The sequence below is a fragment of the Sceloporus occidentalis genome, unplaced genomic scaffold (assembly GCF_023333645.1).
Source record: "Sceloporus occidentalis isolate IW3139 unplaced genomic scaffold, rSceOcc1.0.p SCAF_4, whole genome shotgun sequence".
Taxonomy (NCBI): domain Eukaryota; kingdom Metazoa; phylum Chordata; class Lepidosauria; order Squamata; family Phrynosomatidae; genus Sceloporus; species Sceloporus occidentalis.
The window spans coordinates 189,635,003-189,650,659 of NW_028316984.1; the positions used below are offsets into that span (position 1 = coordinate 189,635,003).

Consider the following 15,657-nt stretch of genomic DNA (forward strand, 5'->3'; position numbering starts at 1 on the left):
GCAATCGGATGTGAAGGCACGTCTCTTCCTGTGGCCATTTTGAGAAGTACTGCAGACAAAAACAGAGGCATATGAAGGGAGTTCAAGATTCAGGCGTGTTTCTATGAGTGGGATGGGGTATTTTTTCATGTTTCATGCCTTTGTGTGAGAGGGCTTTCAGCATGATTTTAGGACAAAAACTGTCTGAAAATAATACCAGATTTTTTTTAAAAAAATTGAGAGGTTGAGAAGCTTTGAGGGACAGGTGGAAGAAAACAAAATGGTTTTCAGAGCTGCAATTTGCCCACTAATGTTTTAAAACATTGTGCTTTTTATTCTATTGTTTAATGTAAGGTGATTGCATTTTAATAGGTCTTTCCACTGTGCCCTTTTAACACCTATTATCCTCTTATAGCTTTGCCAGAAATCAGGAATCCCTTTTCTATCTAAATATAATCAAATTAGGTAGTTTATAGTGGGTGTTAAAATATTTTAGTTTCATCTAGAGGTTAGGTAGTTCATCCAGATTTTAGGGTGGGGGACTTGCATGTGTACAAAACACCACACACATACACACACACACAAAGAAGTCTGTATCTCTATTCTAATCTGTGTCATTGAAGGGGGTGCAAGTCTATTAATATTTTACTTACAGGCAATAAAAGGTCCATGTGAAACTGAGAGATAAGAGGAAAAATCATTATTTGGAAGCTCCAAACAAGACCTGCAAGTATGTAATTTAATCCTAATGTTATCTATTGTCTGCTGGAAAACTATATCATAAGACCCACTCCCACCCCATCCCAGTCAACAATACTGGGCAAGGGAAAACCTAGTGAATCCATGGGGGCGGGGGGAAGCAGCAAAAATATTTAAAGGGAAGGGGGCACAAAACCACTTCTAATACTGGGATGACCAGGTTGGGTAAAGGTCCAGAGAGTAGGCATTTTTAATAGACTTGTTTCGTGGTCTTGCCTTTGGGGGTTTGGAGATGGATTTGTACACTTTTATGATACCACTCTTGTAAACCATATAACAGTAAAGGAAGAAGACTTTATTCTAATTCCAGAAATGCAGGGCCAAAGAAGGCAAAGAGATTTTAGTGAAAAGTAATATAATCCAAGGGATGTAATTTTTTTTTAAAAAAAAAAATTGTAATACGAAAAGTGCAAAGGTGTGTGTATTGTTTCCTTCTTTACTCTACCTCCTCTTCCTTTGGTGTTCTCTCATGTTGAATTTTAGAGTGTAAGAACACTGGTGTAGAGACCGTTTGTTTGGTTAGGGATGTAAATCTTTGCATATTCCATTGTCACATGCAAAAACATATGATTTCAGAAATATTCTCCCCACTCCATGAGAATATATAAGTTTCTCTGCAAATTTTTTTGCACTATTCATACTTTGATACCATGCTGGGAAAAATTCATCCGCACAAAAATACATATGGCTTTCTGTGCATATATTTTGTTTTCTGCACCAAAGTCTCAGGTTTTGTGCAGAATATACATGTGGTTTTTGTGCAGTGAAACTACACATAGTGCTTCTGTGCAAAAATCTATGTATTAGCACAAATTGCATGAAACTGCACAACCAGCATAAAATTTACACAACACAAATACATTTCCTGCACAGGAAAACTGCATTCCATTCTCCTGCATGTGTTTTTAATACCAAAAAATGTGCCCAAATCAATGTATTTTGCACAAAAGAAGTCTTCTGGCCCAGAACATATTGTGCAATCAAATTTTCCCCAACGAAGTCCCAAAATGCAAAGGGATCTTGCATCTGATGAAGAATACTTAAGTCTATGAAACCTTATGCTGTCAAATTATTTCTGTCAGTTGGGGTCAAAGGTTTTGCAAGATCCCTTTGTACATTGATCCAGACTAACACAGCTATGTACAATAACATCCAAAACCAACAAAACAGTGATACCTTTATTGGGCCAATAAATAAAGTTTAAATTGTATTTCCTGAACTTTATGACTCTCTGTCTCCCAGAGCACACATAGCCAAGGAGGAGGAGTGGCCTCTGGCTAATGGATATCCTTCCATATCATCTTAACTAAGAATAACTGTATGAGGAATCTTAACTAAAAACAACTGTATGATGTATTGTGTACATTTTGGTTGGTCCAATAAAGGTATAGCTGTTTTGCGGATTTGGGATGTTATTCTACTTTGTTGTATGGCCAACACGACTACCCCTAGATATGTAACACAGTTATGCCTATGAATGTCCTAAAGTGTGAAGAATCTCACAGCTGGTCACCTTTCTCTGATTAGGATGTCTAGAGAGCTGATTCACTTCTTTTCTATCAAGGATATCAATACTAATAAGTATTCTTCACATCTTATAGACATAAAGTTTGTGTGCATTTTAATAATGCTATATGAATGTTAATCAGAAGAAGAACCATCATTAAGCCATAGTCCATCTGGGAGGAAGATGGCGTTCATGCAATCTTAATTGAAGGAAAAATAGTTGCAAATCTAATCTGCACAATGAAATAAGATGGAGAAGAAAATCTGAAATTAATGTAGAAAGGCTATTCTATCCAGTTATAGAATGATGAGGGGTGGGAGATTGTGCTAAATTTTAAATTATAATCTCTAGACTAAAAATTGAGTCTCAGTGGGAAGAGAACTGGACCAGATTAAAGCAAATCTCCACTATCTACCCTCAGAATTTGATAGATGAGACTTTAAGGAAGAAACTGAATACATAATCTAGGATGGAACCAGAAGTGATTCCACCATTTTGTACATTTTCCCCACCTCATCCCAGCCCAACATCAACTAATCTGTAGTCACATGGAACAGAAGTTGAGAAATATGTGATGTGATGATATCTAGTCACACACTTCAGAAACTGAGATTAGCAGAGCCCTGGTGGAGCAATGGTTAAATGTCAGTACTGCAGCCACAAGGTTGTGAGTTCAATCCCAGGGGCTCCAAGGTTGACTCAGCCTTCCATCCTTTTGAAGGTCGGTAAAATGAGTAACCAGCTTGTTGGGGGCAATTGGTTTACAGATCGTAAACCACTTAGTGCTGAGTTCACCGATAAGTGGCATAGAAATATAAACGCTATTGCTAATGCTAGCAGGCGAGAGGGAGATCTAAGCATGAGATTAATACTGTCAACTACAAACCTCTGTCTAGCATCATATCTCATTCAACACATTCTCTGCTCCTGCTTCACATTATTAGTTGCTAATGGAAAAATTGATGAAATGCAAAATGTATCAATGTCATGTTCATGTCATGAGTTTCATTAACAATGTTATGGGGGAAACTCAGTGCAGCACAACAGTTTTCAGTAACAAATTTATTTTTTATTATTTATTTATGTATTTATTTATGGGATTTATATTCTGCCTTTCTCCCAAACTAGATTTAAAACGGCTTACAATAATTTAAAAAGATACACACACACGAACTACTTCTTCTCTTATTTCCCTGTCAACCGAAAAATTAGCCAAGAAACAAAGAGGAGCACCTAAAATTGACTTCACTGAATTGGGATGGCATAAGAGAGAGGCTAAAGTTTCTCCATACTGAACAGAAATAATAGTTAAGGAGAAGGTAGGTAGAAATTCTAAATCCACAAGGATTAAGTAAGAGTGGAGTAGTCTGAGTGTGTGAGAGCCAAGAAAACTTCTTTTTGCTTCACCATTTTGTTTGTATCCACCTTAAGCTGTCATCTTACCTCTTCCCTTGCTGATATAGTAGAAGCTGGGGTGTTAGGCACAGAACTCTGGGAAGTGCTTGGTCCCGTTCCTGATGAACTCTGGGAATCTCCATCTCCAGCAACATCGTGAATCTCTCGAGCAAGAATTGCTACATCCTTCACCAAGGTCTGGCTTAACCTGGAAAATGGCATGAGTTAACTTGTGGGGTGATGAATATTTGGCTGCATATCATGGGAGCACAATCCATTAATCAATCTTATCTATAACATGGACATAGTGGGGAAAATAATTGGAAGAAGACTGTGTACTCTTTCATTGCACTCTTACCCAACGTTCTCCAACCCAGCAGCAATCTTGTACTACAAAAAACTCCTGCAATACTACACAACAACAATCTTGCACGAGCACAAAAAATTGCCACGTAATTTTATTATTCCAGTTTGCTGTTTTCTGGACAAGATTACTATTGTGCTATACTTAAATTGTGCACGATTGCTTTCTTTTTTTCATAGATATACTTGATTGTGTGGAAATTGTGGAGGGTTTTTTTGGGTACACAATTTTTAGGCAAAAAACCACATACACGTCTGCACAGAATAATTTCCTGGAACAATTTGGAGTGTGTGAATACCAGTGAGAAATGTGCAAAAATATTTATTTTCTCTGTATCAGGGTGAAAATTGTGGAAATTCTTAGTCCTCACTTGCCAAGATAAAATGGTCAAACATTAGCATTTCTGCTTCACATCTAAGTAGTATGATATACTGTGCTCTGATAATGGCTTACCAAGTTGTCAGGGACCTGTCTGACCCAATCCTACTACCACCAATTTTTTTTGGAACATAGCACAGATTGAACCTAGGATGCTGAATTCTGTGAGTTATGACTCCACCTTCTTAAAGTGGGAGATAAGGAGATCTTAGCTCTGATTCTACCCACAGTCCACTTCTGTGGGTTTAGGCTTGCCAAAACATGAATCTTTTTTTTAACGAGGACTGTCAACAGATGGAATGATTTTTTGCAGATTATCATAATTTGTTTTTAAACAACTAATAAATTATATGTCAATACATTTGCATTTTTCAATATGGCTCCCTGATTGACAGATTTTAAATTAACTTGCCCTTCAACCTGATTAAAATGAACTAACATTCATTATTAGAAAGTGCCTTTATTGTTTGCTTTTTTAAAAAAATCCTGATTTACTTTGATATAGTACAGTCACATAGTTTTTAAGATTAAACAAATACATCCTTAACTTTCTGCTTCAGTGATGCAGACTGGCCCTTGCTGACTAAAACCGTCACTCCCACTCTTGCAAAGTGAAACTCAAGCACCAGGACAGAATATAGCAACAGCAATAGAAAAAGCATTTACATTTCTAAACCATTTATCAGTGAACTGGCATTCCCTAAGCAGTTTACAATTTGTAAACCAATATGGTGTGGCATGCGGAATTATGCCACAATGGGGACGGAGTCAGGATGTGCGTCATATGGACGCCACGCCCCGACTCTTCCCCCAGGCCAGCCTTAATGGCCAGTCTGCACAGCCCTAAATCTATACTTTTCCTCCCTAGGGACATAAACAGTTAATCAACCCACCTTTAGTTGAGTAACATACTACACGTAGAATCTCTTTTATCTGGAATTCCAAAATCCAAAACATTTCAAAATCCAAAATTATCTACATGGGTGGCTGAGATAGTGACATCTTTGCTTTCTGATGGTTCAATGCACACAAACTTTGTTTCATGCAGAAAATTATGTATGTGTGAAACATAAAAGAATTTCATGTTGTTGTTTGTTTATTATTTATTTATTTATTTATTTATTTATTATTACTTTAACTTTCATTTTTATTTTTACTTCTTTATTTTAATCTGATGTTTACACATGGGTGCCGGTGTCTCATTATGTATATGCAAATGTTCCAAAATCCAAAAAACTCTGAAATCCAGCACACTTTTTCTGGTCGCAAGCATTTCAGATAAGGGAGACTCAACCTGTATTTACTCAAAGACATAGCCTTGTAGTGTGCTGAATCAGTACGTAGAGAGTTCTTGTGAGACTAACTGAAAGAAAGAAATTGGGAACATGAGCTTTTGTAGACTTCAGACTACTTCTAATAATGCATCTGAGGAAGTAGACTGAAGTCTATGAAAGCTCATGCTGCCAATTTCTTTCTTTCAACCTGTATTTAGTGATTCAAGCTGAAGCCCTACTTTTTATGCGGCGACCAGGGTTCTGCACAAAAAGTAACCGAAATATATTTCAGCTGTTTCCTTGGAAACAAAAAGTCACATACACACGACTGAACCAGTATTTAGGAACTGCATGACTAATTGAGTGACTAGGTTTGTCTAGGACTGAATCACTTTTTCCTAATGCTTCAATTACGTGATTAAGCCCAACATAAACAGGGGGAGGATTTCTTTTTCTCTTTGAAGTCTCACTTGCTATTCTGGACTGTGTTTCCCTTTTAATTCAGAAACTACGGCAGCAGAGGTGGAAGACTAAGACTGCAATTACGGGGCAGCCATCCCACAAAATTCAACAGAGCACTTGGCACCCTGATGCCAGGAGAATTCCAGGCAAGCATCCAGCTTTAGCATGTGCACTCCCTTAAGTACTTGTGATAACAATGATTTATTTTAGGAAACAGTACTGCTATCCCCCCTCCCCTTTGACTGCACATGGTGGGATGCAAAACATCTTCAGCCTTTTTGCATGCTCCTTTCTTTAAATGGAAAAATAATACCAACCGATAAACACTGCAACTTCAGTTCTAAAGACAGAAAAGGGGGGCTTTGGAGACATTACTGAGGAGGGGGGAGATCCTGAGGCCGGGATATTTCAGTCTGGGAAGGCCTGCCTGAAGAGATCCGTCTTGACAGCCTTTTTGAAGCTGTTCAAAGATGTTAATTGACGGATCTCGTCCAGTAGGTCGTTCCAGAGCCGGGGGGAGACAGCAGAAAAAGCCCTCCGGGAGGTCGCCACAAGCCTTGATTTTTGAGGCTGCAACAAGTTCCTCCCAGAGGACTGGAGAGCACGGGGAGGATTGTATGGGAAGAGGCGGTCTCTGAGATAGCTTGGACCCAAGCCATTTAGGGCTTTAAAGGTAATAACCAACACCTTGTACTTGTATATCTCCCAACCATCCACAGATGTTTATTTTCCCCTTTATTTTTAATATAAATTTCTCATTCCTTTTAAATTTATTATTTTTCTTTTTTAGATTTCCTTAACTATTTCTTAATATACTCCACTGTCATATCTATACCCCTTTTAGGTGACCAAGCCACCAAAACCCATATAAATCAACCTTAATAACCTTCTTGAATTTTAAAAAATCAACAAGCTTTGTCTTGTAACCCATTGATTTACATTAAACCAATATTAACACCTTAAATCCATAAAAACTATGTAAACTCTTGACTCAAATAGTCCCATTCCTGTCCACGTTGGTTCACTCAGGCCAAGTAATGCAATGTTTATATATTCTTTCATTTCTTGTTTCACTATGCCTAGTTTCCTCTGGTTCATGCTTCTCACATTCCATGTTCCTATGATATCTGTTATGAGGCTTTGGACTTCCCTTTCACCTGAGACTGTGTCAACAGCTCAATGATCTTTTGGCTTGAGTCTAGTTACCTCATTAGACACACTGCTACTTGTAGTTGTCCTCTGCTCTAATCCAGTAGCTCAATGAGTGGTATCTGACCTGGGAGTTTCATGTTCTCATTTTGGACTGTCTCATCATAGGATTTTCATGGTAAACAACATTCAAAAGGTGTTTTCTATGCCTCCTTCTGTGCAATTTTAATGAAGCATTAGCTACAGTGCCACTGTCAGTGTCTCTGAGAGATCCCCTGACAGTGTCACCACCCACTAGTACTGCTGCCCAGTAGCCGTGACACATTTACTCTGATTCCTCAGGAAAAGCTTGTCTGAAATGGGAGACCCTACCAGCAGCACTTTTGTCATCAGCATAGCCTCTTGCTATACAACTACAATTGAAAAAATTAATAATGCAGCTGGTTCAGGCTTTATTTCATTTTAATAATATAAACTAGAAATATTTCTGATATTTCTGCTATACCCATGGATTCTTTATCTACATTTTCAAGTATCCAAGGCTTGAAAATATTCAAAAAATATATAAATTTCCAAAACCAAAGCTTGAGTTTGCCATTTTATATAAGGGACACCATTTTATTATGCCATTGTATTTAATGGGACTGGCATCCATGGATTTTGGTATCCACTAAGGGGCCCTGGAACCAAGATCCAGTGGATACCAAGGGTCCACTATATATTATTTTTAAAGGAAATCGATAATAATTGTTTATTGGTGGTGTTATTATTGTTGTTGCTGCTGCTGTTATGTGTTATTACAGTGCTCTAGGGAACTCAGCATGATCGCAGTAAATTTAAAATAACCTTAAATGTGTATTAGAAAATGATACTGCCTTGTACTGAGTCAAATCTTTGAATTGTGTTGCCAAGTATTACTCTGTTATTTATTAGGTCAAGTGTACTGGGTGCTGCCTGGATCAACACCCAATACCCCAAAAAGGGTCCATGGATCATCCTGTCTTCCTGCTCCCTCTTTACTTTTGCTTCAGGAATCTTACCCACAGTACCCAGGAAAGCCTTCTCTCTCTCTTTTTTTTTCTGACCCATTGTTTCATCTTTTCCTGCCTCTTTTTTTCCCTCAGAAAGCATCTCCCAGAGTAAAAGTTCCACCATACTGGCTCTTTTAATGGCACACAACTGAATCCTTTATCCCTAGTTTCACCACACCTGCCCCTTAACCATGGCTTGGTCCATTGATCAAAACTCCCATCTCACCTGGCTATTTCCGCAATCTCTGCCGTCTGCGCCATAAAGTTGTAGGGATCATGTTCATCAAAATCTTCATCCTCCGTTTCTCTGCTGTTGCTGTGCTTCTGCTTATTCAGCCCGGTGGCTCTTGCTCTGGGCGTCTGGGTGGCTGTTGAAGTATGGGAGCGTTTGTGTTTAGGAGAGCTCTGGTTTGAGCCGTACTCCTCCTCGGAAGTGGAAGTATAATCTGAGCCCTGCTGTCGCCGCCTCGAAGCTTATAAAAATGAATTGGTTTCAGATGGCAGGTGAGGAAGAAGAAGAAAAGCAAAGGAAAGACTTTCAAACCAGCTTCTTAAAAGGAAGAAGTCAAACGTTAATACAAAACAGCCCAAGAAGGAGAGACGGGGCTAGAAAACTTCTGTGCATAAGACCAAGGAGCAAGAATTTTGGATGGATAAAAATTTAAACATTTCTTGTTTTAACTGTGGGTGGATACAGGTGTTCCTTTCGCCATATATTTTATCACACATCTGCACTTGAAAAGTGGTAGAATTTTTACTGCTGCTTGACAGAGTTCCCTGCCATGCATGTGCCCTACAATAAGCAGGATTATGTCATCTGCATATCTTGCTGTGTCCTTTGAGCTTCCAAGTGTGTGGAGGAACTTATATGGTTAAAGGGATCACACAATTCCCCTGCTCCCACAGCTCCACTGGCTACCAATCTGTTTCCAGGCACAATTCAAAGTGCTGGTTGTGACCTATAAGGCCCTACTATACAGCTCACCTCCAGGCTATCTGATAGACCCTATCTTATCATGTGAGGCTGCCCAGAACCTGAGATCCACAGGAAAGGCTGTTCTGCCACCTTCACATTTTGTGGGAATGTGAGAGAAGGCCTTTCCTATGGCTCTCCTTCCTCTCTAGGACAGCCCTTGAATTATTTAATGAGTGCAATCAGCATTCCTGGATGGCTGTCTTTCCTTTCCATGTTTGTTATGTTATTTCTAGCTACAAATCTTGTAAAAGGAATCCTAAGATTATAACTTTTTGCACGTTTTTAATGGTAATCTCCCCATCAGCCCTAGACAGCATAGTCAGAGGACCACACATGCCACATCCCCAGTGTGGTGCTTGTGATCCTTCTCCTAAACCATTCATTAACCCTTCACATAGTTAACTCAAAAGTAAAGATAGGACAATACCAACACGCAAACTATGAACAGGGCAAGACAGCTCCCATTGTTGCCTTTTGGTCATCATTTTATGAACTAATCTATCCCACTGTACTACTGTACTAAGGAGAATTTTATTATTGATTTATTTATTGTTTTAGATCAAGTGCAGAGATGAGATGAAATATATGGCAAAATGCCTATCCACTTCTGTCCTTTCTTACCATAACTTGACTATTTACCACATATAAAGAGGGTGTTCTGTATGAATCTCATGTTATTTCCTGGCTATCTCTTTCCATTCATCCCCATAGAATGAATGAAAGCATCTCCCATTTGTAGGAATTTTCTAACATGGTGGTGTGGTCCCAAATGTCAACCATGCACGGAAGGCCCCAGGAGAAACAAAAGAGCAGGTTAGACTTCCAGGTGTCCTCAGCAAGTTTTCCATTCAGGCAGATTCAGTTCCAAATATAGGTAAGTGCCTCAGGAGCAGGAGAGCAGAAAAAGGTGGTTGTTTACACATTCAGAAGAACTCCAAGCATTTTAAATAGACTGGAGGATAATGTGACAAGAAGCTTGTATCAGGATTGTAACCGGGACCTGCTGTATGAAGAGCAGGTGCTCAGTTGGCTCTCTCTCCCTCTCCCTCTGAACAACTCCATGCTTCAAATACCTTGGTGACAGCAATGTTAAGTCATCATTATCTGGTTATTTATTTCAAGATAAGTTGGGAGCCCCATCATTATCTCGGGACTCTCCTTCCTTATTTAATCTACTGTTTAAGATATTTAACAAATGATGGGGAAGGTTCAATTATCCCAGGATAAGGAACTGTGTAAACAAGCTTTTTAAATGAGAAAGAAAATGTCAACCAAAATTGTAGCCCCATTTTGGCAGAAACTCAGATTATATCCAGGTGACAGTTCACCAGAATTATGTCCATGGCATCTTGCACTGCCCTGCAGTGTTTGCACAGTACATTTTGCTGTACAGGCATTACACCTCTTATGCCCTAAACTACACGGCCCTGGTGGTTACAGCTAGTCAAGGGCAGAAATAAGTTGTTTTGCCTCCCTGGAACATTCTTTTTGCAGACTACAAAACATTCTGGGCCCATTCACACTACACAATCATAGCACTATTACTCTACTTTAACTCCCTTGGTTCCATCCTATAGAATCCTGGGATTTTTAGTCTGGCGAGGGACTAGAACTCTTTGGCTGATCAGTCTACATTATTCTGAACTGCCAATCCCAGGATTCCATGGGATGTTACCATAGCAGTTAAAGTGGAAAAATAGCACTATAATTACGTAGTGTGAATGGCCCCGCTTTCTCAGCTTCAGCACCAATGCTACTGTATTTGATTACAATATAACAATTCTATACAAGGTCCTATCAGATACCCTTGAAAGGAACAGGGCTATAAACTTTCCACAAAAGCAAAGACAGGATTGTATGCATCATTAGTAGAGGCTGAGAGGGAAGACACTATCTATCCCACAAAGCATGGTCTGGGTAGATTAACCACAAGGTCCAAAATCTCTACCAAAGAATTAGTGATGTTAGTAACATTAACGATATATTGTTTAGTAAAGATTCCCAAGTAAATTCTCCACCAATACCCATTAGTTGTTGCCACAAAGCAACAGAAGACAAAACCAATTCATTTCAAATGGCGAGTAGGCAAGTTTAGGGTGGTGAATCTCAGGAAAAACAACTCAGAAGCATTGTCCTATTCACAGGGTTCCATTACAAAATGCATGATAATTCAATCAGCAGAGGGATGCACTGTTCATAATATGCTCCACTATTCCCATCATATTGTTATTATATAGTGTCATTAATTTTAATGCCCTTGAGACATTTTAAATCATTTGGCTGTCAAGTACTGAGACTGAGAAAATTACTGTTTATACTCAACCATAAGTTGGCCTCATGTATAAGTCGAGGGCAGGTTTTGGGGCTAAAATTATGGATTTTGCCATGACCCGTGGATAGGTCGAGGGTAAAACTTGGAGGTTCCTTCAGTGTGTGTATGTGGCAAGAGGGACTCTCATTGATGCTTTTTGCTTCATCGTTTCAGCTTTCCTTTCATTGTTCACTCCCCAGACAGTGGGTGGGAGAGGGACTCTGTTTGTTTAAAAGCAATCACCCAGGACTCTTTCTGCTTGGCTCAAGAAATAAACTGCTTTGCTGACTGCATGGGGAAATGTGAAAGAGCAGCTATCACATTAACATACTGACCTATAAATAAGTCGACCTGGGATTTTGGGATCAATTTTTGAGCATAAATTTCTCAACTTATAGACAAGTATATACAGTACTTCTTTGTACTATGGCTCCTGAAGTGGACATTTTGGTTCAGCCACTATAGCAATCATTTTGCAGGCTCTAGATTCACAGAATCATACAATCACAGAGTTAGAAGTAACTGCCAGGGCATCTAGTGAAATGGCCTGCTGTGCAGGTATGCACAACTAAATAATTTTCAAAACATGGTCATCCATCTTCTATTTAAAGACATCTAAAGATGGCCTAAATACCCTAAAAGCAACAGATCTTGTCTAATCTTGGACGCTAAGCAGTGTCAGCCCTGCTTAGTAATTGGAAGAACACAAACAAAACCTGGTGCTGTAGGATATACTTCAGAGGAAGAACTGGCAAAACCACCTATGAGTATTTGTTGCCTAAGAAAACTCTATGAAATTTACAGGATTGTCACAACTCGACAGGTGACACACACAGATGGAGAATTAATTACTCTCCAAGGCAGTCCATTCCACTGCGGAAGAGCTGTTACATTCAAGAAGTTGCTCTTAATGTATAGGTAGACTCTTTTTTCTTGTAATTTGAATCCATCAATGTGTGTTCTAGTCTCTGAAGCAGCAGGAAAAAGAGCTCACTTCATCTTTTACATGATATCTTTTCAGATACTTAACATATTAAACCTTCTAAAGCAAAAGGCAGTGACTGATCAGTTATAAGGAACTGTACAAGCTCTCCCTCTAGAGGTCCATCAGAGCACAGCAACTTCCCACACTATCCATTTCAGTTGGTGCCAGCTTGTGGAGAGGGGGGCATTGTTTTACTTTTGAACTGACTCCCAAAATCCCCCGACCAAGGGTATGGGAGTTGTAATGCAAAAATAACACTTCAAAAGTGATGGTTAAATGCACAGGAATTAGCTAGTTCCTATAATACAATGTCGCATGACGTTTTCCCCCTAGATTGGGGTAGGTAACACATGGTGGACATGCTGCATATAACCCCTGTGCTACTTGTATTTGAGTCCCCACTTCTACTGAAAACTTTGCTGCTACACTGGTGGCAAAACCTCCACAATTTATCTGTTAAAACAAATTAAAACAAGCCGCCTTGAGTTCCTATACCAGGAAGAAGGCAAGCTATAAATAAATAAAATAATAAAATAACAATAATGAGTTGTGCATTCTCCACGTGCCTCTTTCCACAAAGAAATGAGGTGCCGTGGGAGCATAAAGTTGCTGACATTTAGCATGTTTTCCCTTTTGGCTGCCTGAAGAAGATCCTCCTTCATCACAGGAGACTTGGCAGTAAGAAGCCATTGAATATTCAGAAGTCACAAAGCAATTTGAAAGAAGAGCACTGAAGAGATCTGATAATTCCCCTTACTGGATCAAATCAAGTGAAGCATTTTATCTCTCCATCACAAGCCCACTAAGCAAGCTAACAAGTATAGAGGAAACTTCAATATACTGGGTACAGTGGATGGCTATCCATGTTTCCGAAAGTGGAAGCTATATTGTAAAAGCAACTAACTCTCCATGAAATACAAAGCCAGGGAAAAGGGAATAACTTTTGGGTTGTACACAATTAGAATTTAATATAAAATCCATAAGTGGCCTATGGATTTATTTCCAATTATTTCCTCACTTAGCTTAACTTTTTAAATGGTTAATTTTTTAAAAAATCCTAATGATAAACCATTTAAAGTAAGACACACACACAGCTACTCACTGGAAGAAGAAGAGTACTTAACACTGCTGGAGCGCGTCCTGCTAAAAGGCTGCTTGGAAGCAGCTACTGCTGCTGCCGTTTTCCTAGCTGCATTTCTGGCTTCTGAAACAGGTGGCTTTCGGGTGGAATAATACGACTCTGCACTGCGCCCAGAGAACGCTGGTCTTGGTGGTGCACTTTCAGAGTCACTTGGCACAGTGAAAGACCCTGCCCGTTTCCTTGGCATGGCAAGGATGTCCAGCCTTGACAATTTCTTGGTCTCCACGGGTTGCTTGGATGACACTCCTAGTCCCTCATGGTGAGATGCTGCTTTCTCTGTATCAGCACTCTCATTATCTGAGGTATCTCCTAATCGAGCACGGCGAAGTTTTGAGGCCCTTGTGGGTCTTGGAGTAGATAAACTATTTGACCTAGTGAGGACTTGTTGAATCTTTTGTACTGTTGGCGTTACTTTGCTATTCTCTTCTTTGGTGGACTGTGAGAAAGGCTTCTTTCTGGAGATAGGCCTCGAGATGGTTTGCTCTTGGTCAGAGGAAGCTATTTCACTTGCTGGTGAATAGGGGAGACTCCCACTCCGTTCATCATCTGTATAATCTAGAGACCCACCCATTCCTGTGCTGCGTTTTACTTGGAAACGTTTCGCATTTTCACCTTTGTTTCCCGTCTCAGGGGGCACAGTTTTCCGTTTCTCTGACAGCCTTTCACGTGCACTCGGTTGAACACTCTGGTCTTGAACAGATGGTGCAGAAGACTTCTCTTTCTGCAAACTGGTCACAGGCTTACGCTTTGGAGGTTGGCTTGGCAGGTTTTTGCCGCTCACCAAGCTGACGGTACTGGCTGTGTCCACATCTGATTCTCCAGACAATGAATCTTCTAACTGGCCCAAAGTATTTTCAGGAGCATCAAGCTGGTGAGTCTGGCAGAGGATTTTGGCTTCCAATGCAGCCAGAGCAGTTTCAGTGTCTTTAAGGAGAAGGTGGGTGTCCTGGTTATAATCCATACGATTTGCACGTGCAACATCAAGGTCTTTAAGTAGAGGGTGGCTTGAGATATGCGGTAACCTGTTCTGAGGAACACTGCTGCTTGATTTCTCTTTGGTAAAGCTTTCCTGCCGAACAAAAGATGATATTTCTTTTGTAGCTGCAACTTCCTGCTCTGGAAGAGGAAGACCCTGGTGTAATGAAATCACCATTTTACCATTTGAGCTAATGTACGTATTGCTAACCCCTGCTTTCACGGACGGCTTTCCAACTTTGAAAGGAGCCTCCTCTTTGTCCACCCGAGAAGGAGAGATGCTGGAAGGAAGCTTTGAAGGAACCCCTACCTCCTCTTCCTCATCGCCAATATAGAAACATGTCGATAGTGGATCACTTGATGCTCTCAGTCCTGAAAGCCTTGGCACTGTGTGCTGATGATTTTTGGTTTTTGCATTTTCAGCCCTTGCCTGTTCTGAAATTTTGGTGCCATCTTTGCCTTTCCTGCCTTTTTCTAGGCCAAAGCCATCATCAGATTTGCTTGCATCACTAAGGCTATCGGGATCCAAATCTTCCTGAATTAACAGTCGACTGGTAGGATCTACGCACATTTCTACCCCTTGGTCATTACCAGCATTCCTTGGGGATGCTTCTGTATAAGGCTCTTGACAAATTAAAATGGTTGGGGTTGGGCTTTCAGATTTGTCACCAGGAGGGAGCTGAGGAAGAAGACGTCTTGCCCGCGCTGCGATGGAGTTCTCAGAGTCTCCCACTCTAAAACTGGAGTCTTTCTCTAAGAATGATTAAAAGACATTGATCAAATTCAATAAAGCAAGAAGTGTAAATATTAAACATTCGCCACAATGTAGCATGTTACATACTCATGTAAGTCTTAAGAACCATGGTACAAGTTATACTTCTCACAGGAAAAGCAGCATAGCCCTCCTTGCAAAGCCTGAAAAGGTTACTTCTCTGAACATGTTAGCTGGGGGATGTGGTTGAAAAATCAGA

At 40.0% G+C, this 15,657-nt stretch overlaps 1 protein-coding gene across 4 annotated transcripts in view; it reads right to left on the bottom strand.

The window, feature by feature from the left end:
• CEP170B (centrosomal protein 170B) overlaps positions 1–15,657 on the bottom strand; it is a 121,538-nt gene that overhangs the window by 13,865 nt on the left and 92,016 nt on the right. For 2 of the 4 annotated variants that reach the window (XM_089522660.1, XM_089522662.1), the window contains 4 exons: positions 13,673–15,439; positions 8,525–8,771; positions 3,689–3,848; positions 633–656 (listed from right to left, as the gene is read on the bottom strand). In XM_089522660.1, coding sequence (XP_089378786.1) covers positions 633–656; positions 3,689–3,848; positions 8,525–8,771; positions 13,673–15,439 — 2,198 coding nt within the window. The remainder of the gene's footprint in view (positions 1–632; positions 657–3,688; positions 3,849–8,524; positions 8,772–13,672; positions 15,440–15,657) is intronic. The other 2 variants (XM_089522661.1, XM_089522663.1) reach the window with 1 other exon arrangement.